The sequence below is a fragment of the Aulonocara stuartgranti genome, assembly GCF_965226115.1.
Source record: "Aulonocara stuartgranti genome assembly, chromosome: 1".
NCBI lineage: Eukaryota > Metazoa > Chordata > Actinopteri > Cichliformes > Cichlidae > Aulonocara > Aulonocara stuartgranti.
Window position 1 is genome coordinate 2,434,614 of NC_138939.1, and position 23,530 is coordinate 2,458,143.

The 23,530-nt window shown below is 42.3% G+C and overlaps 2 protein-coding genes across 5 annotated transcripts; one reads left to right on the plus strand and one right to left on the minus strand.

Annotated features, from left to right (window-relative positions):
• Positions 1–149: 149 nt before the first annotated feature.
• LOC309709337 (uncharacterized protein) lies at positions 150–21,205 on the plus strand. 2 transcript variants are annotated; one of them, XM_082537903.1, is made up of 4 exons: positions 150–317; positions 19,849–20,088; positions 20,168–20,297; positions 20,794–21,205. In XM_082537903.1, the coding sequence occupies exons 2-4, from the start codon at positions 20,025–20,027 to the stop codon at positions 20,960–20,962; spliced, it is 363 nt and encodes a 120-aa protein (XP_082394029.1). In that variant the 5' UTR covers positions 150–317; positions 19,849–20,024; the 3' UTR covers positions 20,963–21,205. The 2 variants fall into 2 exon arrangements, with proteins under 2 accessions (XP_082394029.1, XP_082394030.1); XM_082537904.1 differs by lacking the exon at positions 150–317 and adding an exon at positions 9,413–9,469 and having other exon boundaries at positions 19,871–20,088.
• LOC309709318 (interleukin-17C-like) lies at positions 2,873–8,753 on the minus strand. Of its 3 annotated transcripts, XM_082537877.1 has the most exons (4): positions 8,048–8,753; positions 7,749–7,972; positions 5,857–6,067; positions 2,873–4,313 (listed from the first exon to the last, which is right to left on the minus strand). In XM_082537877.1, exons 1-4 carry the CDS (start codon positions 8,069–8,071, stop codon positions 4,296–4,298), a joined length of 477 nt encoding a protein of 158 aa, XP_082394003.1. In that variant the 5' UTR covers positions 8,072–8,753; the 3' UTR covers positions 2,873–4,295. The 3 variants fall into 3 exon arrangements, with proteins under 3 accessions (XP_082394003.1, XP_082394002.1, XP_082394001.1); XM_082537876.1 differs by having other exon boundaries at positions 2,873–6,067; positions 7,749–7,969; positions 8,048–8,748; XM_082537875.1 differs by having other exon boundaries at positions 2,873–6,067; positions 8,048–8,144.
• Positions 21,206–23,530: the final 2,325 nt, after the last annotated feature.

Below are 23,530 nucleotides of genomic sequence, written 5' to 3' on the forward strand. Positions count from 1 at the left end.
ACCTCGCCGCTCTTGTCCTCTTAACAAAAAAAAGAAAAAAAAAAGAACAGCCAATCCAAATTAAGTAGCGCAGAGCCGAACCAATCACAGCCGCAGCGTCACGTCACGTGACTTGTGACGTACAGCACAAGTGCCAAGCCGCACATGTGTATTTGTTTGGGAAGCAGCCAGCCGCCGTGCCACCGGGTAATGGAGGAAATGAGTGCGCCGACTAGAGAAACATCAACCGAGAGCGTGACCGAAGAGAACACAGATGATGGTTCCAACGCCGGAGAGATTGTCGAACGGAAGAGCCATAGAAGTTCCGTAGTGTGAAGGTATTTCTGTTATTTCAAGTCTGACAAAAACAGAGCAGCGCGCACTGTAAATGTGCTGAAAGCAAGTCTGGAAATACAATAAAGCGGTGCAGCTCAGTCTCTGACTGGAAGCGCTGATTCGTCATTCGGCTTTTGTCAGACTAAAGTAACTGTTACAGCTGTTTGAAAAGCTCAGCTATACAACAAGGAGAGATTGAGAATTTCCTTTTAGTTCTCAGTTTATTTGATATTGACAAAAGTCAGTTTTGTCTGTTCTTCTGTAAAACAAACTAAGATTTATTTTTAGAATTAATATTTTGTTTCTAAGTGGAATTGACAATTTAGTCTGTTTCGTTTGTTCTATTTTGAAACTTAAACGCTTTAGCGGCTGCCTTTTGTGTAGTTTGCAATATTTGCCTTTATTTATCTGAAAAAGTCTCATGTTCCTTAAGTACATCTACCCTGTTGAACTTATTATGGGAAATAAATATTTAAAAACAAGCTGCTGATTATTTCACATTTTACTTGTGAGCAACGGCACATTTAAATCTTACAAATATAGTTATTTGGCTTATATCGTGATAGATATCGTTATCGCCTGAAATGAAAAGAACATATCGTGATATGAAAAAATCTCATATCGCCCAGCTCTAGTTTGACTGTTTGATTGTGTCTGACTGTGTTTTTGTGAGAACACGGTGTACGTGTATGTTTTGATCTGCGGCAGAACTTTATGTGTGGTCGACTGTGATCACACAGAAACGTTTTCAGTTTAAACCTTTGAAAGTTTATTTTTCTCTGATGTCTTGAGCTAAACCAAGTAGTGCGACTGAACTCGTGTCATTGTATTTAAAAGGCTTGATAATTAATGCTTCACCTTAACTTAAAGTATTTTTAAAAGTGCTTTTTTTTAAATAAAACTTTAAAATACTTTTAAAGTACTAAAGAAGGGAATTAGATTTGACATCACTCCATAGTCTCGACTCTTCGCTGCTTTCAGCTTATTTAAGCCATTGTGCAGAAGTCTGGGGCAGTAACTATAAACTACAGTGTCCATCATTTTCAGTGTTATTCATACTAACTCATTGTTCTTAAAATGCTGAGGTTTGCAGATCTAATTGAAATAAAAGTATAACAGAAAGAGTCAGAGCATGTGTTTTTGTTGTGGAGCACTGCACAGACATGAAGCACTTCAAAAAAGAGGCATAAAGATCATAATGAGATCATAAAAATGGTGAATATTAGCGAACGTCTCGGTTTAGTTAGCGACCACTTTGTCCGTATTCACATTGTACAGCAAACGTTCCAACACTGGAGTATTTATTCAGCTTCGATGTGTGCAGGCTGCAAAAACAGGATGATAATAATTTGTATTTTACGTAGAGGCTTATTAGAAAAATGTTCTTATTGAGGTTCATATCAGTAAGGAAGCTGGATAAATGTCAACTGATAATTTTTGGAGAAGAGGTGGAATCAGATCAGCGTGCACGTCCTCCCACTCCTTCTCGAGGGCAAGCCAATCAGAACAGCTGGAGTGAATTTGATTTATTTTTCTCAATGAGCTTTCTTTGTATTGTTTACATGGTCAAAATAAATTAAAGAGAACAAACTAAAAAATAAAAGTCATCATGCTCAGTGAAATGATCATAGAGGGACCAATGAAATATGATTTTACTGTTACAGTGAAGCTTGGAGAAAATCCACTTGGAAAATCATTGATTGTCCTTCTATATAATAACAACGTTGTTATTGCCCAAAATCCAAACAATGAAGAACTGAAGCAGCAGATGAATGAGCTGGAAATGTAAGTGTCCTGTGTGGGTGCAATAATAAGTCAAATTAAACATATTCTGCCTCGCTGAGATCATTTGTCCTCACTTGTCCACATAATTTTGTCCAGTTGGTGGCGATGTCTGCTTATCTTAGTCTGCCGGGCAGTAACACAAGTTCCCAACAATCCCTGAATGAGGCGCAGCTCTGCAGTAAAAATACTCCAATCCCAAAATACTCCTTGTACTGGAGTATTTTGGGATTTGGACTGGAGACGTATTTTCCCAGTCATCCTGTGCCTCCTCTCTGAACTCTGAGCAACATTTGTCCTTCTGTAACTTCCACCACTTAATCCTTGCCTCTGCCTTCGCTTGCTTCTTCCTTAAAGCCATCCTACAGACTACCATCTGACACCGCCTTGCACCTTCTACACCCATTTTCATGTTTCACAGAAGATGCTGCACATCAGGATTTCTCTCCTTAATGCCATAACCACCCAACACCTCTGCACCACCTTTGTTCCCTACATGTCCACTGCAGTCGTTACATTTAGTCTGTGCTCTTCCACATTCCTTACATTTATCCCTGTCATGACGGAAGGACGGGAAGCATGAAGATGACAGATCATACCATCTTGGATTTCCGAACCAGTTCAGAAGATAGATTCCCCGGCGTCTTAACGCAAAGAATCCAAAACTGGTCATGCTGAAACTATGCAAAACAGCGCCCCCATGTGACAGATTAAGGAAACTGCTGTATGTAGACACTTGTGAGGACTTACAGAAAAGACACAAAAGGACAAATCATAGAAACAAATTCATTTATTGGCAGTAAAATAGTTACACAATGTTCTTTTAAGGAGATGTTGAACCGTTTTGAGGTGAAACGATCAGCCGCACAGGAGTCAGGGAGGATTTCACAAGTGTAAATGAAATAAACGCGGCTTCATGTCAGCGCACACCCGGTTCGCTTCTAAACTCTCCTGAAATTATAACGTAAAGATTACAGAAATAAAAACAAAGCTTTGACGGTACATTTATAACACAAATTACAGCAAAAAGTCAGGCCTTGTGCTTCTTTGCCAGGGCACTCTCGTAAAAGAAATTTTAATCTCAAGAGTTTTATTTTTCCTGGTTAAATAAATAAAAATACAATTTTAAAGTTCACAGGTGTCTTTATATCAGGGGTGTCAAACAGGAGGCTCGGGGCCCAGCAAAGACTAATTCGGCCGGTGGAACAAGTGAAGGAAGGCATACATTTTGCCCTTTTAACTGTATTTCCGTAAGTTTGCAGCTTTTCTTACTGATAAAGACGTCCACCATCCACATTCATACTATAACACAGAAATAAAATAACAGAAAATCAGTTTGAGGGCAGAAAATTTCTTTTTTCAATAATGAGACTACAGTAAAAGTTTTCTGTGAATTAACAAAAACTTGGTGTTTTATAAGTACAGTGTGAGGAATGAGCTCTCTGAACATTTAAGCCCAAAGAGTCAGGCTGGCAGGTTTCTTTCTTTCCTGCAGCTGCTTTTATTTATCACGTAGAAAAACTGAGCTGTACTGTGCAGACTGCCCTTCTTGGTCTCATATGAACACATGTCAGGGATTAAATATGTACTTAAGCTTCTTTACGCTGACAGAAAGGCCACTTTCACTGGTCCGGGCCTTTTAACACAGGGTGGGCTGTATGTGGCCACAATGCAAACTGAGTCTGACACCCCTGCTTTACACCTTTATCCAGCAGAAACTGACAGTTTGACAAAAACAGCTTTAAAAATCTCTTCAAAGGGATCAAATCTGCATCATTACCTCACATGAAAATACAAATAAATAAAAACATGAACAATATCTCAAAGAAATATAGTGAAACTAAAACATTTCTTCACATTCATTCTCCTCTCTTCATTACTTTTTAGTCTCTTTAAAGCTAATTCATGTGCAGCTTCTTCATATTGTGCATGTGCCCAATACTGTCCTGTTTTGCATAGTTTAACATTTGATTCCTTCACAGCTTGAGGGCGTCGGACCGCTCTCACATCGCTCTGCTAAATGTGGAGCCATGAAGCTGTTTGCTAAGCTGAGCAGAAAAAGGTGCGTCTCTGTAAAGGCTCACAGCGTTTCTGCCAGGATCCAAACCAAGTCAGCTTTAGAGGATTTTCAGCCACTTGTTCCGAGCTCGAGCATCCTGACTTTTACTCTGCTGCAGGTCAGAGACCTCACCAGCTTTTTACTGCTCTGCATCCATCTGACAACAACATTAGTCACATTAAAAACATATTTATTTGAAGTCCCGACAGTAATTATGGACTCTTCCTTAGTAAACTCAGTGCATTTACATGATGCTGTTACTGACCGTGAAACAGTCGATCAGCTGACTGTCTCTCTGCTTCTTCTTTGGTAAATGAAACATACTAAAATCTTTCCTTGGACTCATCGTTGCATTAAAACTCGAGGCTTCGTGCTCAGCTAAGCTAACGTCTCCTGGCCTCAAATTTGCCCAAATGTTGAACTATTCATCTTCTGTTCACGCTTCCAGCCGCTCTGGCATAAAGTGAAGCTACAGCGGCACTCTGCTTTAGTGGCATTTCACATTAATCTGCATGTGCAAACTACTCAAAAAATACAATAAAATACAACAAAATAAATACTAAAGTGTGAAAGCACATCCTCGTGTCTTTGGTGAAGTCTCTGTGCTTCAGAGGTTAAACCTGCAGGTCTCACAGTTTTAACCGTGTGAGGAAAAAGAGACTTTTTAATTTTAAAAAAACATGGGAAGAAATCTCACTTTCTTTGGAGTTTCTGGTCTGTTGGTTGGACGTTTACTGAAAGGTGGAAACAAGCTGCTTTCAGACGAGTTATTCCAAGAAATAATCAAAAAACCTGACTGACTGCAGTCCTGCCTGATTTAAGTCACTCATTAAACTCTACAGAGCAGACTGACGCTCGGACGGATGATGGATCCGTCTTCATCACAACTCAGTTTTACCCTCCTAAGACCCAAACTCTGTCATGGTATGCATTTTTAATTTCTCTTTGCTATTTGGGCTGATTGGGACCTGATGGATGTAAAAACAAAGAATTACCTGTTTTGTTTTTTTTACCTGATTTTTGTCTCTGAGAAAAATTAGATCCACATATGAGGACATTCATTTTAAATTTCGATAGAACAGTGGCAGTATAATGTCCTTGTTAGTGGATATCAGGCCCTTGTAGAGCAAAATTGAGTATTTTGGTCAAGACGACCCAAAATGCGATGTCCACATATGTGGACGCCAGGTCCTAGGAGGTTAAACAAAAAGAAATCACCACCAGTTTTCACTTGCAAGTAACGTCTGAATGACGAAGGAAAGTTACAGGTAGTTGGAGATAAAGTGCTATATTAAATAAGCTTGATATGTATTTGCACAAAGCAGCGCAGCAGCTGTAATAGTTTTCTGTCACACAGCAAAGGTCTGAGGCTCTTTGAGGACGTGAAGCCTCTGAGTCTGTCTGCGCTTTAGTGTTGGTGCTGTTTATGATTAAGACTCCAGAATGACCGATCACGGTTAGTTTCTCTCAACTATCCAGACCAAAACGGGCCTGGATAGTTGCTGAGATATTGTGGTGTGGACTGGCAGCTTCAGGACAGAAAATCTTCTACTACTACTTACAGAAAACATTTTCACGTGCAGGCAGAAAGCTGTGATAAATATTCTTATAGTGTAAGTGAAGGTGCTGCACAGCTATAAATGGCCTTCAGTGTGAGTAAAGCTTAGTTTCTCAGATCACTTAGTAATTTTGGGCCTTACACAAGTGCAGCCCACCGGGACTTCGATACGCGTCTTCTGGACTCGATATGTGTCTGCGTCCTTACACTTGGTCTTCATCAGGACCACCATCGGAGCCCGAACCTCCACAGAGTTGTAGTCGTTCACCTCGCGCCCGTCGATGATGCATCCCTTACAAAGGCACTCGGCAAAGATGATGTCACGTGGATACCTGCTGTCGTTTCGGTCTATGCTGGAGACACAGACAGACAGAAAAGACCTCAACACGTGCAGGAGACAGTGAACACACAGCAGATTCAGTCAGGACAATACGCGGCTTCTCAAATCAAAGCTCGTTTAATATTAAAGCTGGTAGCTTTCATCTGCTCGCTGGTTCCAGGTTGAACTTCCTGAACCAGCTCAGCAGCCGTCCATCCATTTCTACTCCGCAATAATCCAGCCTGCTCTCTGCACATCCAAACTTTGGATCAGCCACCACCAGAGATGGGCAGTAATGCGTTACTGTAATCTGATTACTTTTTTCAAGTAACTTGACCAACACTGGCCACCACACAGGACGAGAACAGAATACACCGGAAAGTCAGGACTGCACAGAAAGTCACTGCTGCTGCTGACGTGTCCTCCATTCAGGGCTTGTACAAATCTAGAATCAGGAAACAGGCAGGCAACACCACTGCAGACCATCACAGCATGGACCCAACCTGTTCCCACTCCTGCCCTCTAGTAGGCGCTACAGAGCACTGTACGCCAACAGACATCTGTGCAGCTTCGTCCACAGGCCGTCACTCTGATGAAATCTTACTTACTGTCAAAAACATCCACCATACCTGCTGCTGAACCAAAGCATGATGTATATACTCTCAAATGCATCTACATCTCAGCTACAGTCACATTTTCTGGTAACACTGCACCCAGCAATGACATCTGTAGTTAACCTTAAACACTGATTAGAATTAGTTTTTTTAGTCTGCAGCTGACACCTGCAACACACCTGTGTGCTACATGAACACAGACCTGTTTTGTCACATTCTAGTTCACTGAACTCTTACTTCACTAAGCTGCCATCTCATTTTGTTATTTATTTTTTTACCGTTTCTTGATAACATATACATTTTCCAAATCCTCCATATATAAATATATGCAGTAAATTATTTTTTTTTATGCTAGTAAAACAGGGCTGTGAGGAGCCTACTTCATGTACATTTGGCTGCAAGTATTTGTTTACAGCACTTGAGTTAATGATAGTGGTGTATGAATCAGGAATTAGTATTAATCTAAAATAACACTTAACTCACTGGTGTGCTACATGCAGGTTTATTGCGGACAAAAGTTAAATACTTTTTACTGTACTTTGAATGAATGACTTAATGTGAGCAACAAAACGGTAAAAATTCTGCTTTTAACAATTATTTACTTTAACTATGTACTTCATTAACCACAGAGCAGCACATGCCATCTAATGAGATAACGTTCATTTATCCACAAAGCTGAGTGACTCCTTTGGTTTTGTTAAATACAGGGGAAAAAAGATGTGAGCTACATATACATATAACCTTACATATGCACACAGAGAGGCAGATATACAGGCATCTGCCAGCTTATTACTAGTATTATTAACACAATATCGTTTCAAATGTACTCAAATAATTTTACAAATATGATCTACACAAATGATTTCTCATTTCCACCATCATCTAAACTGGCTTCAATAAGTAGAATGGTTAAAAAAAAAATCATTAAAATAACATTTTAAACAACTTTTAATAATTTTAAATAAATTACATTTAAAATCAAGTAAAAGTGTGTCGAACCTGCTCCCCAAAGCGCGCTTTAAATGCTGACGATGAGGCAAAGAACAGGTTTGTTTGTTTGTTGTCTGAGCATTTTTGTCCCTCTGCGGGTTCCATACTTACTAGTAACGCCACGGAGACAGCGCGCGGCCGTTGAGCTCGTGCATTTGCTGGGCAGCCTGTTCGCAGGTAGTCAGATTCTGGTCCTCGCGGGCGTCGCGCTGAAGGCCGAACTTCTTCAGGTTCACGTCAAACTTTCGCTCGCGGGCCTCCACCTTCTCGGCGCTGAGACACGTGGAGTTGGAGGCGGCGGCGCAGAGCTCGTGGAGGATCAGCAGAGAGATCTGCTAAGTGGAAGAAACACGCGTGAGAGTCAGAGAGAGCTGTCCGCGAGCCCGGGGCGCTAATGTGATGTGATTTACCAACTGCAGGAAGCTCGCGACCATCTTGACTTCGGACGGCTGAGACTGGCGGACGCTCCATTGAAGCTGCTTTAAATACACAAGCGGAGCTCCTACGGCTGCCTGGTTGCCATGGGGATCTCCTCAAAATCAACATTTCCGCATGAGAAACAGTTCGCTGCGGCCCCGCCCCTCTGCTGGCTGTGCGCTGTGTTTGTGACCGGTCAAAAAACGTCCTAACCAATGTTTCTGCGCTGACGCGGCGCATGCGCATAACACCGAACCCAAATTAACTTTTTCTCTCTGGAATACTTCTTAAGGTTATGGGTAGGGTTAGTCACAAGTCACCGTCAAATTATAATACGAGTAGGACGATTTGTCAGAGTAGGATGGTTTCTCAGAACACCGCGAGCAGACAGCCTCGTACCTCTAATAAACTCCGCCGTGAGCTCTTTTTAAACATTTCACACGTTTCATTGTTGGTTTGTTTTTTTAAAGGTAGAGACAGATGTTTATGTTTTACAGAAAAAGGTTTATCGTCTGAAACGTGAATATTGTCAGGTTTTCTGCAACTGCTGCTGTTCTGATCCTCAACAGTACATCTCAGGGTTTACACATCAGAGTCACAAAAGCTTCTGTCGGCTTCTTTTTCTGAGAGAAGAAGAACTCAAATGAAAAGTTTTCAAAATGTCAACACAGCGCCATGAAACACTGTATTGTATGTATTTAAAAATAAAACGAGGTCATTCCTGACTCTTCACATGGAAAAAAATCCTCTTGGGGTCACCCTGCTCCTGTGAAGTCACTCATCGCTCATATTTTTCTGTAGAAAAATGTGGGAACTTTGTCACGTGGACTGTCAGCATCAGGAACAGCAGGCTACAGAAAAGTGGGAGCGATGAGTTACTTTACAGCAGCGGGGTGAATCAGATTGTGATCTTATCTTAATTCACAGTTTTTAGCCGGTGAGCTCTCTATGGTCTCAGCTCTATTTTTTGTGCATGATGACATGATATGACATCAGTTCTCAGGCACTGAGTTTCATCCCTGTAAATCTTCCCACCCCGGCCCATCCTCCTGCTGAACCACCAGCAGGAATATGGAGCCCTCGCAGCTCCCTCATACTTTAATAACAGCACTTGTGTGTGGCGCACCCTGTGGTTACCCTATCACTCCACAGATGTGTCCTGGTGATGCAATGACACACTCGAGCTGACTCAAGCGTCAGACTACATTCACTTCCTGCTGCTGGAGTGAGGTTCTGAGGTCAGCAGAAGTCGAAGGAGGAAATAAACACAAAACATTTAGTGTTTGTTTTTAAATACATTTTAAATATTTATTTTGGAGGGTTGATGAATTTGAAGTCATGTGGAGCAGGATGAGGAAAACTGACTGAAGCAACAAAGGCGAGCCTTTATTTCATCTGATGAAACCTCCATAAAGGTCAGCAGAGTGAACGCCATCCAAAGCTGGTTAGGAGCATGCAGAGACGATTAAAAATGCAGAGACATTAAGCTGACAAGTTAAAACAGGAAGTGAGAGGCAGTAACTAAGCAGGAAAATACAGACACATGAATTACTTTCACTCGGGGAGTTTGTGAGGAAAGGCATAAACTCTTAATACAAAGGAACTAACCTAAAAATGAAGGACTCAGCCGCTGTAGTAATTTTGATATGACAAATGTAGGAAGTATGATCACGCACAGGAAGCGGGGCTACGTACCGGTTCCTCCTGCTGCCCCTCCCCTTGGCCCAGTGAGGAAAACCCTAAGATCGTGACAGCTCAGAATAACTCACGAGAATGTGCTGCGTTCAGGCTGAGAGAAGCCGGGCTGATAACCTGCAGGGCCCCTGCCTCATCACGTAGGTCATATAGCCTTCATATACTTCCTGCAAGTGCTTAGCCAAGTGAAACATGTGCTGCTAAAATACAGAGCTGTTTTTAACTTCTTACCTTTTAAAAATGCATCTCAAACGCAAACTGTAGGCACGTATCATAGGCCACATTCTTCGGAGGCCGCATTTGTAGACCGATTACATCACAGCCAGGTGAGGAAGGCTGTCCTGATTCGAAGGCTGCTCCAAATGCAGCCGACAAATGCGCCCTTCTTTTCCCCGGATTTGAAGGATGGCTCGGGTGTATCCTTCATGGCCCAACCTATCCCAGAATTCATAGCGCTGCCCAGCCGATTCCTGTTTCCAACAATGGCGGCAGCTACTTAGTTATAATTTTACTTAAACTATAATTTTGCTCTTATTACTCTTTCTGTGTTACACAAGAATGTAGCTGTAGAAACTTCAAATATCTGCTCGGTTTATCAAGACATCGCATATTTGCAAAAGTGCTCCAACGTTTTCGGAGACGTCTGTTACCCACCAGCTCGATAGCTGACCGGGGCGAACAGCTGACCGGGGCGAGAACAGCGAACTCCCCCCACATCATTTTCAAACCCCCCGCAGTCTTTCACTACTCAGGTTAAACATGATATATAAGTCACTTAGATAACTTAGATAACTTCGAAGGACCCGGCCCACATAGACCGCGAAGGCCAGGTCCTCAGGAGGATGCGGCCTATGAATTGGGACATAGCTTGTGCCTCTGCGGCGCAGCTAGCATGGGGATAACTTTCATAACTACTGTGAGGCTCCACGATCCACCGCTGCAGTACAACGTAGTCCATTAGAGTGAACTGAGATGATGCGACGCTTCCATTCAGCAGCTCTGAACTCCCGCTGTTACTCGGTAACCATGGATACCACAGAGCGGCCTAAACGTGTGCAGCTCGAGTGTGCTGTTTGTCCAGGACTCTCTGAAAATCTCTAATTAAGACTTTGTTCACTCACATGCAGAACATTACACACACCAAGTCGTTGTGCAATGCATGAATTTTGAGTGTCGCCTCAGATCACACACAGCAAACAAAGACTGCAGGGTTTGGCTGTGCTGGGTGCGCTCACTGCCCCTCACCCCTGAAACTGTAAGTACATGGTAGACTGTAGACAACCTGATGGACACGTGTGACTGACAGTTTGTTGGCTATCCTGGTTTACTGGCCTTTTAAATTAATGCAGCTTGTGGAGTGAGCTAACTGGAGTTAGCTGGTAACTTAGCACGCCAGCCTGTCATCCAAATGTGGTCACTTCTGGCTTTGAAAGTCTAAGGTGGCAGCAGCCACACTGCTAATGTTCATGTGTCTGACTGCAGAGTCCAAAATCAGTTGTTGACTAAAGATGGTGCCTAATTCCATCCTTTACATACATGCTGTGTCCAAATTCAGCATGAGGACCCGGCCTTCGCGGTCTACGTAGGCCGGGTCCTTCGAAGATAGAGAAAGCTGTAAGTGTGAGGCTGTGAAATGGGACGGTCTGGCCTTCAGCATCACCGCTGTCTCTGTAGAGTTTAATAAACTCGACCATCTCACACTTCTGTTTAATCAGTTTTTTGTTTGACGTTTATGAAAACTAGAACTTTAATCTCAGCCAAACCGATTTACTCAGGAACAAATAAAGCACTGAAAAAAGCCAAACAATAACATGTTTAAGTTATCTAAGTGACTTATGTATCATGTTTAACCTGAGTAGCAAAAGACCGCGAGGGTCTGAAAACAATGTGCCGGGAGTTCGCTGTTCTCGTCGGCTCTAGTGAGCCTTGACTTCATGGTCCGCTCCAAGCTGGTGGGTAACAGACGTCTCAAATATGCGATGTCTTGATAAACCGAGCTGATATTTGAAGTTTACACAGCTACATTCTCGCCTGAAATTATCTTAAAACTTTATTTTGTGACCCAGAAAGAGAAATAAGAGTAATATTAAAATTAAATAGCTGCCGCCAATGTTGGAAGCTGGAATTGGCTGGGCCGCGCTATGAATTATGGGATATGGTGGGCTACGAAGGATACACCCGAGCCATCCTTCAAATCTGGGGAAAAGGAGGACACATTTGTTGGAGTCTTCGAATTTGGACAGCCTTCGTCCCATCGCTGTGACGTAGTCGGTCTACAAATGCAGCCTCTGAAGGATGCAGCCTATGAATTGGGACACGGCTACAGTCTGTGGCAATTGTCCACAGGCTCAGCACCAACGTTTCAGTCAGTTTTTTCTCTAATGTTTAGGTCTGTGTGACGTCAGCTCTGTCACACCAGGATAAGAGCGAGTTATTCACTTCCCACCTGTGTTTTAACGGTGCATTTGCTTCTGGAAGCTTTTCTGAAGCCCTCAGTGCAGAGAGAGGGAAGCTTGTTTGGTACCTGTGGGGTAAAATTCAGGGCAAACAAAGCTCGCAATCTTTCAGCTTAAAATGTCTTTAAGATCCTTCTGGGATTCTTTATTAAGGTAAACGTTCAGGGTACGGGCCTTCAGCTGAATGATTCAAAGTGAAACTGTAACAGTGCTTTTACAAGTTACTGATTAAATCCAGCCTCTGTTATCACAATAAGTCTTATGCTAGAGTTTCCTTGTTTACTCTGTGTGGAGTTTATGCTCTTTGTGTCTTTGACGGTGCTTTTTGGCACAGAAACCAGTGAGGTGATGCAATGCCGCTGCAGTCTCCTCCCTCTCGCTATAAAGCCTTGCTGCCTGTATTTAGAAGCAGAGCTCGCCTGCCAGATCAGCCTGTGAGACGTCCTAACTTTACGTTTAAAATGAACTTGAAACGAGTTTGTTTGTGCCGTCGTGTTAAGATTCTAAAAGTCTTAAATCTTAAAAAACACAGGCAGTAGCTAATAGTTCACCTCAGCCTGCTGCTAAAGCTTGATGCCTTCACACAAAACCAGTCTAACAATTAACAATTACGCTGAATTAAAAAACAAACAATTTCAGCAGCTTCCTCCACTGATTCTATAAATAACTTGTGTGTCAAACCTGTTCATTGCATCACTGTCCCACAGAGGAAAGAGGATATGTGTCTGATTAGAATTAAAAGGCCGATTCTTCCTGCTTCTTTGAACCCTTTCACTCCCATTGACCGACTTCCTCTCTGCGAGTGACAAGGAAACCAGGGCATGCAATACGGGTTTTCCACACTCACATCATCGTTCGGGCACCTGCAATGATTCAGGATGACGGATTCTCACTGTCATTGTTTTGGGTTTTGAATCTAATCCTCAGATTTTTTTAAATATTCCTTTCAGTTGTTTTCGCAGCTAACATGTCAGAAATGTTGTAATCTCACACTCAGCAGTCCTGCACATGTACGGCGTTTACACACAGAGACCAACATGAAGCCTTCTCTCTGTCGGTGGGACGTCAGTGCCTCGGAAACCTGACGAGTTTTTATTATAGTGTCATTTTAGTCGGTGTATTTGGCAGCAAGTCTGCAGCTCCTTTGGACTTTTTCATATGTTATCTGTGGCGACCTCGTAAATCCTGATCTGTCTCATGAAAATCATCCTTTGTACATGAAACTCATAGAAAATGCACAAAAAATGAAGAATGCATTTTTTTGTTACCGTGCACACATATATGGAACATAAGTATAACCTTTAAACATTTACAGTGGGGCAAAAAAGTATTTAGTCAGCCACCGATTGTGCAAGTTCCCCCACCTAAAATGATGACAGAGGTCAGTAATTTGCACCAGAGGTACACTTCAACTGTGAGAGACAGAATGTGAAAAAAAAATCCATGAATCCACATGGTAGGATTTGTAAAGAATTTATTCGTAAATCAGGGTGGAAAATAAGTATTTGGTCAATAACAAAAATACAACTCAATACTTTGTAACATAACCTTTGTTGGCAATAACAGAGGTCAAACGTTTACTATAGGTCTTTACCAGGTTTGCACACACAGTAGCTGGTATTTTGGCCCATTCCTCCATGCAGATCTTCTCGAGAGCAGTGATGTTTTGGGGCTGTCGCCGAGCAACACGGACTTTCAACTCCCGCCACAGATTTTCTATGGGGTTGAGGTCTGGAGACTGGCTAGGCCACTCCAGGACTTTCAAATGCTTCTTACGGAGCCACTCCTTTGTTGCCCGGGCGGTGTGTTTTGGATCATTGTCATGTTGGAAGACCCAGCCTCGTTTCATCTTCAAAGTTCTCACTGATGGAAGGAGGTTTTGGCTCAAAATCTCACGATACATGGCCCCATTCATTCTGTCCTTAACACGGATCAGTCGTCCTGTCCCCTTGGCAGAAAAACAGCCCCATAGCATGATGTTTCCACCCCCATGCTTCACAGTAGGTATGGTGTTCTTGGGATGCAACTCGGTATTCTTCTTCCTCCAAACACGACGAGTTGAGTTTATACCAAAAAGTTCTACTTTGGTTTCATCTGACCACATGACATTCTCCCAATCCTCTGCTGTATCATCCATGTGCTCTCTGGCAAACTTCAGACGGGCCTGGACATGCACTGGCTTCAGCAGCGGAACACGTCTGGCACTGCGGGATTTGATTCCCTGCCGTTGTAGTGTGTTACTGATGGTGACCTTTGTTACTTTGGTCCCAGCTCTCTGCAGGTCATTCACCAGGTCCCCCCGTGTGGTTCTGGGATCTTTGCTCACCGTTCTCATGATCATTTTGACCCCACGGGATGAGATCTTGCGTGGAGCCCCCGATCGAGGGAGATTATCAGTGGTCTTGTATGTCTTCCATTTTCTGATGATTGCTCCCACAGTTGATTTTTTCACACCAAGCTGCTTGCCTATTGTAGATTCACTCTTCCCAGTCTGGTGCAGGTCTACAATACTTTTCCTGGTGTCCTTCGAAAGCTCTTTGGTCTTGGCCATGGCGGAGTTTGGAGTCTGACTGTTTGAGGCTGTGGACAGGTGTCTTTTATACAGATGATGAGTTCAAACAGGTGCCATTCATACAGGTAACGAGTGGGGGACAGAAAAGCTTCTTACAGAAGACGTTACAGGTCTGTGAGAGCCAGAGATTTTCCTTGTTTGAGGTGACCAAATACTTATTTTCCACCCTGATTTACGAATAAATTCTTTACAAATCCTACCATGTGGATTCATGGATTTTTTTTTCACATTCTGTCTCTCACAGTTGAAGTGTACCTCTGGTGCAAATTACTGACCTCTGTCATCATTTTAGGTGGGGGAACTTGCACAATCGGTGGCTGACTAAATACTTTTTTGCCCCACTGTACGTATGCCCCAATGGATACTCGTGAATATCTGAGGCAGGAATTTACTCTTATAAAGCACCTAACCTCCCAGGTGTACTGCTTACCTGGTGTCAGTGGAAAAGGAAGAGGAACAGGCAAAATTTACCGAAATAATGTAACAGTGATGGAAGCTTTAGATGTGTGTAAAAGGCTGTTTAGTGTTAGGAATTTTAGGTTTGTCTATAATTCAGCGTTTCAGACAAACAGAGTCTAACTGCTATGATTCATGAAAAGCACAAACTGTGGATGAAACCAAGAAGAGCTGTTTGGGATTCTTTGCATATTTACATACTTTAAATATATAATGATATTGAGGCATTTCTGCAGATTTTCCCTCATGTGCATGCAGCATACTGCATGCACACTATGACGCAGTGATGCAAACATGAACAGCCTTCTGTTGTTTCGGTCGGGCTGATGTACGTACAGGAATGTGACGTGGGACTTTCTGCAAAATATCCAGCCAAGGCGGCAGAGTTTCAGGGGCATTCCAGTCGACACCTGCGACACCATCTTCCTGTACTACAGCATCAAAGGGTGAAGTTTGTGAAGAGCGCTGGGAGGTGACATTAAAGTGTCCAAGAAATTAAGAATGACGGGTGAATAATCGAGTAATGCAGACATTTTGTTCATTTTCAGTAATTTACAGAATTAGTGAAATGTAACTGTGCACTGACATAAATCCACTGGAAAATAACTGAATCTGAGGTCACAGATAAAGGAAGCAGCAGGCTCAGTTTCTTATTGACATCCAAATAACACAGGTCTGCAAACAGAACATTGTATATGATTTTTTTTGACTGTTTCTTATAGATTTTTACTCACTGGGAAAAATCCTCTAAAAGTTCCACCTCATCAGGTTTTCTTGCAACACTCATGTTTTTACTGTAATTAACCTTTTTAAACTGAAATCTGGTATCCTATAATTGAATCAAAAAACCATATCCAATAAGGATTCCTTACATTAATTTAATGTTTCTAAGAGCGAGACATACAACTAGAAAATGTGAGGAATTGAGGGGGATCAGTAGGAGGGGGGAGGGTACGGTGGGTTTGGCGGTGTGAGGAGCTCAGATGGTCGTGTCCCAAAAGGTTTATTTTGTTCATAGCCAAAGCTAAAGAAAAAGTGTGCACAGTTAAATTATTGATACTTTTCATTGCTGTTGTGCTTTTTTTAATGTAAACTACTCGTGTTTTGCAAAAAACTGAACGTGATGGAGGGAAATGAAATCATTTTTGGGTTCAGCACCCTAAAAAACATACAATTTACCCGAAATATCCCATGCAGCTGAAAATATTTTGTTTTGTTTTGTTTTTTGGAGACCTGTGTAATCTGAGTCTTTGCAGCAGGGGACTCGCCCCCTGCTGGGCATTAGAGAGAATACAGGTTTGAAGACAAGAAGGAAGTTTTTGCATTAGGCCGTCAGGAGTCTGCCTAACCAGGTTATTATAGTTAATTCAAACTACACTAAAAGAACAAATTTAAATAAAATCAAAATAACTGACAATCTAAACTTGTCAATTTAAATAAAATGGAAATATGAATAAAACTCCCCACTCACCCCTGCGGGCGGTCTATCCTTCAAGCTCGGGTCCTGCACAGTATCTGAGCTGCTCCTGTTCCTAGGACTGCGCTCTTCTGCACAGAGGTCTCCGATGTTGTTTCTGGGATCTGCTGGAGCCACTTGCCCAGTTTGGGGGTCCCTACCACTGGGAGCACCGTTACCTTCACCCTCCACATCTTCTCGAGCTCTTCTCTGAGCCCTTGGTCCTTCTCAAGCTTCTCGTGTTCCTTCTTCCTGATGTTGCTGTCATTCAGTATCACTGCATCGATCACTACAGCCGTCTTCCTCTGCTTGTCTTACGCCACTATGTCCGGTTGGTTAGCCATTTGTCCGCCTGTATCTGTCCCACAGGATCTTTGCTTGGTCATTCTCAACCACCCTAGGGGGCGTGTCCCATTTTGACATGAAGTTTGTTATCCTTAAAGTTCTTTCAAAAGACTCCAGCCAATCCAAAATGCAGTGATAGACCTCACAGTACCATATCACCCTATTAGAGCACTTCGCTCTTGCACTGCAGGCCTACTTGTTCTTCCTACAGTATTTAAAAATAGAATGGGAGGGAGAGCCTTCAGCTTCGTCCCCTCTTTAGGAGACAGACACTGTCTCTATTTTGAAGGCTGCAGTACTGCATGTCCTTAAGTTTTGTCTTCTCTCTGTCATAGGGTGTAAGCAGACAGCTTCCCTTCCCTAAGTCTGGTCCTGATGAAGCCTGTTGGAGAAAAGGTGGTGCAGTGTGCCTGCTGTTATGGAAGGGGGAATTATCTTTAGAGACTGAAACAGTTTTTATAGCTGTGTTACGTCCACACATGACATGTTTATTTCTGCTGTAAGTTTGGACATTTGAACACGAGAGTCTGGGGGACTGATTGGCTTCTGGGAAAGTGTTCGGTTTGTTTTTTCCACTTAGACGTTCTTTCAGTTTCACAGCTTCACATTTCTCTGAGTCAGTGAAGCTGAAATAGGCTGATAGCAGCAGGTTAATTTGGGATGTCATGCAGCCTGGTCTGCAGGAATTACACAGAGATGAAAAGTTTCTGTTTCCCGTTAAGGAAAAACGGGACTTGCCAGTTTTCCTAGCAAAGGTGCTGCTTATCTCTTTACAAAGATAAGAATGAAAATTGAATAAATGCAGGAAAATGAACCTGACTGCTTAAACACGCAGATCTGGGTAGTTTTCCTCATGGATCTGACGCACTGACGAGGCGTCTCACTCTATTCTGCTCTGAATTATTTACGTCCTACTTTCCTCGCAGATGCACATCCCTTTAGTCACCACTGGAAGGAAGGAGTTTCCTCTTGTTATGACTTATCATCACAAATGCAAACAGTGAATTCTGAGTGACTCAACACCTTGACGCAACCGGGACACAACTTTTAGGGCTTTGGCTTCAGCGAGCCTGGCTGCGGTCCAATCAAAGCAAGCAACAGTCCCGTGTTTTCAGAAAAAGCTTTCTGACGCACAATGTGAGATGGGCACATTGGAACATTCTTGGTAAATGCTTTCGTCCGTCTTGCGCCGGTCCAAGAATTTCACCTCTAGCAGCACAATACGAATGCCCCCGGCCGTCCCTCTTAATTTAGCGGGACCGGTCCTTTTGTTCTCTTCTGTTGAGTGAGTTGATTGCAGCACTGATAGGCTCAGACTAAAAGAAAGGAATCTGCTTGTTGCACCAAATGCTGGCCTGCAGGTCATGTGTTTGTTTCCCTCACTATGGAGAGACTGTATATCATATTTCAGCAGGTATATTCCAAACATTTCACATAATGTACTGTCCCTGATTTATTAAAAAGCACATTTGAACACAGGTGCAATATTAGCATGTGCATTTTTAAATATATAGAGTCGTGACCCAAAAAGGCACCAGAAACACAAAGACTATCAGACTGGTGTCAAACACCACTGAGGACAAAGTACGTTTTCTAGTTTTAAATAAGTTGATGTGTCACAGCAAACAGAGGTTTATTTAAGTAAATCAATTAATGTATGACACAATAAAAATACCAAAATAAAATGAGATCAAATAAAACATGAAGCACATTATTTTGAAAAGCCAAACACATATAAAATAATGAATAAGACAAATAAAATTCCCTCTGAAGTTAAATGAACACATTTAAGCTCATGATGAAAGTCAACAAGAGGAAATACGCTTGTTTTTCTTCCACTTCTCTCCTTTTGCCTCCTAAACGAGCTCACCACAACGAGGAAGTAGAAACACAAAATTGCACACAGTCACAATAAATGTGCGGGTTTTCTCAAAGTGTGAAAACAGATTCACAGAAACTTTTTTCTGGTGGAAGTGGACGAGGAAGTGAAAACCGCCACACAACTCACAACGTCACCCCACAGCGCTGCAGTCCGGCCTGCGAGTACCTGGACAGGTGTTTGTGTTTCAGACTCAACACGCTGAAAATGAAAGAGAATAACAGAGATCTGTAATCTGTGCTCCGACCTCACAGGTCAGAGGTCGTGCTGACTGGAGCACTGTGACTTTGTCCTGCTAATACTACCAGTATTACTGTTCATTACAACAGTATTACTACCATTACTACTGCACTACAACTTGTACCATATGTGCTTTATAAAGTTAAATTCATATCAAACATATTAAACATAGCTGCTATGATCTTTTCTACTCATTCCTCTGCATCTACCAGCAGTGTCGAGGCTCTGCGGTCAGAGGGTCCCAGAGGAAACCAAGTGACTGTTTTTAATGTTTCTAATGTTTCTAATGAAGCCGTGGAAGGACTTTATTTTTATTTATTTAAAATGAGAAATCCCAGCCGCTTGTGGCCCCGTCCCTCTCTGAGCCTGGTTCTGCCGGTATTTCTTCCTTTTAAAAGGGAGTTTTTCCTTCCTACTGTCACCAGAGTACTTACTCAAACAGGGTCGTGTCATTGTTGTTGTTTTCAAATCGGATGAGTTCTGCCAATACAGACCGATCAGTTTGTAATTTTCACATAAAGCTCTGCCGAGTTTATTTCTCTGATTTATTGACAACAAATCAGAGAAATAAAAAAAGAGAGAAATAGATCAAATGTGATATTCAAAGACAGATTTTAGTTAAAAGTAAAATGAGATTTCGTTGCATTTTTCTTTGGTGGTTTTAACATCATTTAAAAAAAGAAATCCTCTGTAAGGGGTTTCTCTGAATCCTGTCAGAAAGGAGAAGAAGTGGAACCAAAGGGGAACCGTGACTTCTTAGAACACACTGAGCCATGAACGTGGACGTCGGATATAAAGGGAGCAGCGAGCAGCTCGGAGCACATCAGCCCTGCACATTCAAACAGAAGAACATCTGTCTGTGTCGGGAACCATGAAGACTCTGCTGGCTCTCACAGTCCTGACGCTCATCTGCTTCCTGAAGCACAGCTCTGCCAGTGAGTACCGCTGACCTCTGACCTCTGAGCGCCGTGAGTCTGAGCTGCACTCGTATTAACTCTGTGTGTGTGTCCACAGTGCCAGTCGCTATGGAAATGGTGATAAACGGTGTCGAATGCTGCCAGGCCGTCACTAATAAAATCCACATACCAGTGACAAAGGTGAAGCATGCGATGAAGACCAGCGGCTGCAGTCGTGATGCAATCATGTGAGTACATGAAAGTCAGGTTACAGGTGTTGCAGGTCTCTGTGCAGATGCAGAACTGTAGAGTGCGGCTAACCTGCATTAATATCTTTGATGTTTTAGTTCATTTAGGAGGCATCGAATTTGGAGGAGTTGCAATTAAAGAGGATTTTAGAACATTTTGACTTTGAGATTTTTATTTTGCCTCTAGTCTTCTGATTGAGACAGTTGTAGTATGTTATTGTGAAGTAGGCTTACACAAGTGCAGTTAGAACTGGGAGGCTCTTATTATGAAAAACCAGCGTGCACTCTCTTTTGGCTCCATGTTTGGGCTCCACCAGTCTGAAACTCAGTAAATTTGATTGTCTTCTGTGTGTTCATCATCGACTGGTAAAACTAAGTACTGAGAAAAATGAAACTGGCTGCTGTGTGACTTATTTTTCAGCTTCTTTCCATCAGTGGCCCTGTTTGCGATGTTGTGACGTGTGCATTGACACTACGTGTCGTGTGTTTCTTACAGCGTCACTACTCGGAAGAAGAAGTTCTGCCTTGATCCTGAATGGAAACATGCGCAGATGCATCTGGAAGAATTCAAGAAAAGATCAGCGCCCACCACTCTGGAACCTGAAACCACTAAAGAAATGAAGACAAACGTCTCGTCCACCACTCTGAAGCCCACAACCATCTGAGTCTGGAATCCCAGAAATGATCAAAGAAGCTATTTGTTGCTCTCATGTGTTTTGAACTGTTGCAGAACTTTGATCATTAATGATGATCACACAGAAATGTTTCTAGTTTAAAACCTTTAAAGTTTTTCTTTTTGGATGTTTTTTATGAGAGAAACCAAGTACTGTGACTGAAAGTTTCAAATGTCTGTTCGTCATTGCTCCACCTTTCACAATAAAAGCTTTATTTTTGTACGCTTTAAAGCCCACTGAGTCCTTGTCTGAGCTTGTTGGTGTTACCGCGACTGCTTTATTTAGAGCAGCTGTGAGTCATGAAGACATGCACCCATGTTATAATAATGTTATGTTATGACAAACATCACCTTCATAAAGACCCAAAGCTGGAATAAACCAGTGTTTGCTGTATACTTTTGGGACCTTTGCGTCTTCGCCGTCAGCAGCCGCATCTTCTAACATTTATTTTTAATTATAAAAGATGGATTTTATTATTATTTCACCGTTTTTACACATTATTTGTCAAAGTAAAAGATTTGATTTGTCGTTCTAGAGTTTTAACTCAAAGCTGTCGACGCGAGTGATGAAAACAAAGACGAGCAGCGGCGCTTCAGCGGCTCAGAGATCAGATGTTATTTAGAGAAAGAGGAACTGTGGTTTGTTTACACCCGAGTATCCTTAAAATTCAGAGAAAGAACGCAGACATTACAGGAGGAAGTGAAACCAGAAGAATACACACAGAAACACAGTTTTACACAGATTGATCATGAATTAGTTTTAGGTAGTTAAATAAAAGTGTTTTATATCTTTCTGTTGTAGATTTTGTGTGTATTTCACATTTTTTGGAAACGATTACAAAATGTCTTAAATCAGACCTTCCCAAAGGGGGGGGCCGCCCCCTAGGAGGGGCGCAGAGCCATGGCAGGGGGGCGCAGAGCCATGGCAGGGGGGGGCGCGGTATGAAAAGGAAAAAAACTAAACGCTTGGACACTGCGAGCACAGGCGCCCACAGACACGCAAAGCAGGAGATGAAGCATCGCTGAATATGTTTCCAAACCAGCTCCATTCTAAGCCAAAGACGAGAAAATATGGTGACGCAAATCTTCCCTTTGGCTTCACCTGCACAGGTACAGAGGTAGGTCTCCCTGCAGGGTTGGTTTCCCCTGTGTCGGGAGCAGCGCTGGGCTGTGTAAATCACGGACAAACAGGATCCCACAGCTGTTTATGTTTTTAAACCCATTTTGCACAGAGAGGCATTTTTTGAAAAATGTATTGATGCAATGTTGAATATTATTACACAGGAAACAACTACACCTAAAATAATGACACCGTGACGCCTCTGCCTTTGTAAATGGAGGGACAGTAACTGCATGTAAACCTGCAGACAGTCAGATTAACAGTATTTTGTCTCCATCTGCGATTCATCTCATGTAAACAATAACGTGGCCACAGCGTGACGTGAAAAAGGCGCATATATACCTTTGACGTTGCATGAAGAACTCTGTATTCCTCGTCCACACATAAACGCAAAAAGGAGTTAAAAAAAACCTCCGTTCTCGGTGACGCGGACGAAACAGCTGCGTGTTCACAAATACCCGTGTAGGTGCGGACGCAGCGTGAAAGAGTTAGAAGTTTATTTTATTACTGCCTGTGATTTATTGCAGATTACTTGTATTTGCTTAATTGTTTACTAAATGTTTGAGCTGTGAAATAAACCGCAATGGAGCAAAAAATGGGCGCGTGTGGTTGGAGGATGTGTTTGTGCGCGAACATTTTTCTTGTAAAACAAAGGAGCAAAAACAAGTTTGGGAACCGCTGCCTTAAAGTGACATTAAAGAGTTAAAATCTCTGTGAAAAGGTAAAATAATAAATAATAAATGTAGTGAGTGAAGAGGAGTCGCTGAGTTCATTTTCAAACTTTGCTTTCGTAGAAGTCAGTAACCACATTCTCACAACCTCACTCAGATATCGAGTGTCTGGTTCCTGATTCGAGCTGCTAATACCAAGTATGAGAACTCAGCACGCAGACGCGCTTCCACGAACTTTCATGTGTCCCTGGTCGGTTTTACCCAGAAATCACTGCGGCAACTTCATCCCACCGAAGAGCTCGTTGCACTTTGTGCAGCGTAAAATGTCACGATTAGAAACTCTAAACAGGAAGTGAAAACTACTAAATGAATGAATGTTTTGCAATAAAGTGACTGAAAGTATCAAAGGTTAAAATCACAACACAAGTCATAAATGACACCAAACAAAAAGAAACGAGACTTCCTCCTAAAGCGTATACAATCAGATTTCACTAAAACCAAGGAGCAAAGGGTCAAAGTTCAGTGAATCATCACGCCTCAAACAACACGTTTGAAAAGAGATTATTTTGAGCGACGTCAGGATCATCCTCAGTGCTGTGAGAGGTTTTCTGGATATTTGTTCCACGTGCACGCTCCAGACCATCAAACAAATCTTAATATTAGTTAAAGATAACCTGAGTAAATACAAAATACACTTTTAATTGATCATTTCATTCATTCAGGGAAACAAAAGCTATGTGAAATGACACCACTCTGTGCAGATGATTCT

Coding starts and splice junctions, on each gene's coding strand:
- LOC309709318 (XM_082537875.1), bottom strand. CDS start 8,071: ATGGTCGCGAGCTTCCTGCAGTTG. Junction 7,973..8,047: donor TCGCGAGCTTCCTGCAGTTG/GTAAATCACATC, acceptor TCTTCCACTTAG/CAGATCTCTCTGCTGATCCT. Junction 6,068..7,748: donor CTGTCTCCGTGGCGTTACTA/GTAAGTATGGAA, acceptor CTGTGTCTCCAG/CATAGACCGAAACGACAGCA.
- LOC309709337 (XM_082537903.1), top strand. CDS start 20,025: ATGAAGACTCTGCTGGCTCTCACAGTCCTGACGCTCATCTGCTTCCTG. Junction 20,089..20,167: donor CCTGAAGCACAGCTCTGCCA/GTGAGTACCGCT, acceptor GTGTGTCCACAG/TGCCAGTCGCTATGGAAATG. Junction 20,298..20,793: donor TGCAGTCGTGATGCAATCAT/GTGAGTACATGA, acceptor TGTTTCTTACAG/CGTCACTACTCGGAAGAAGA.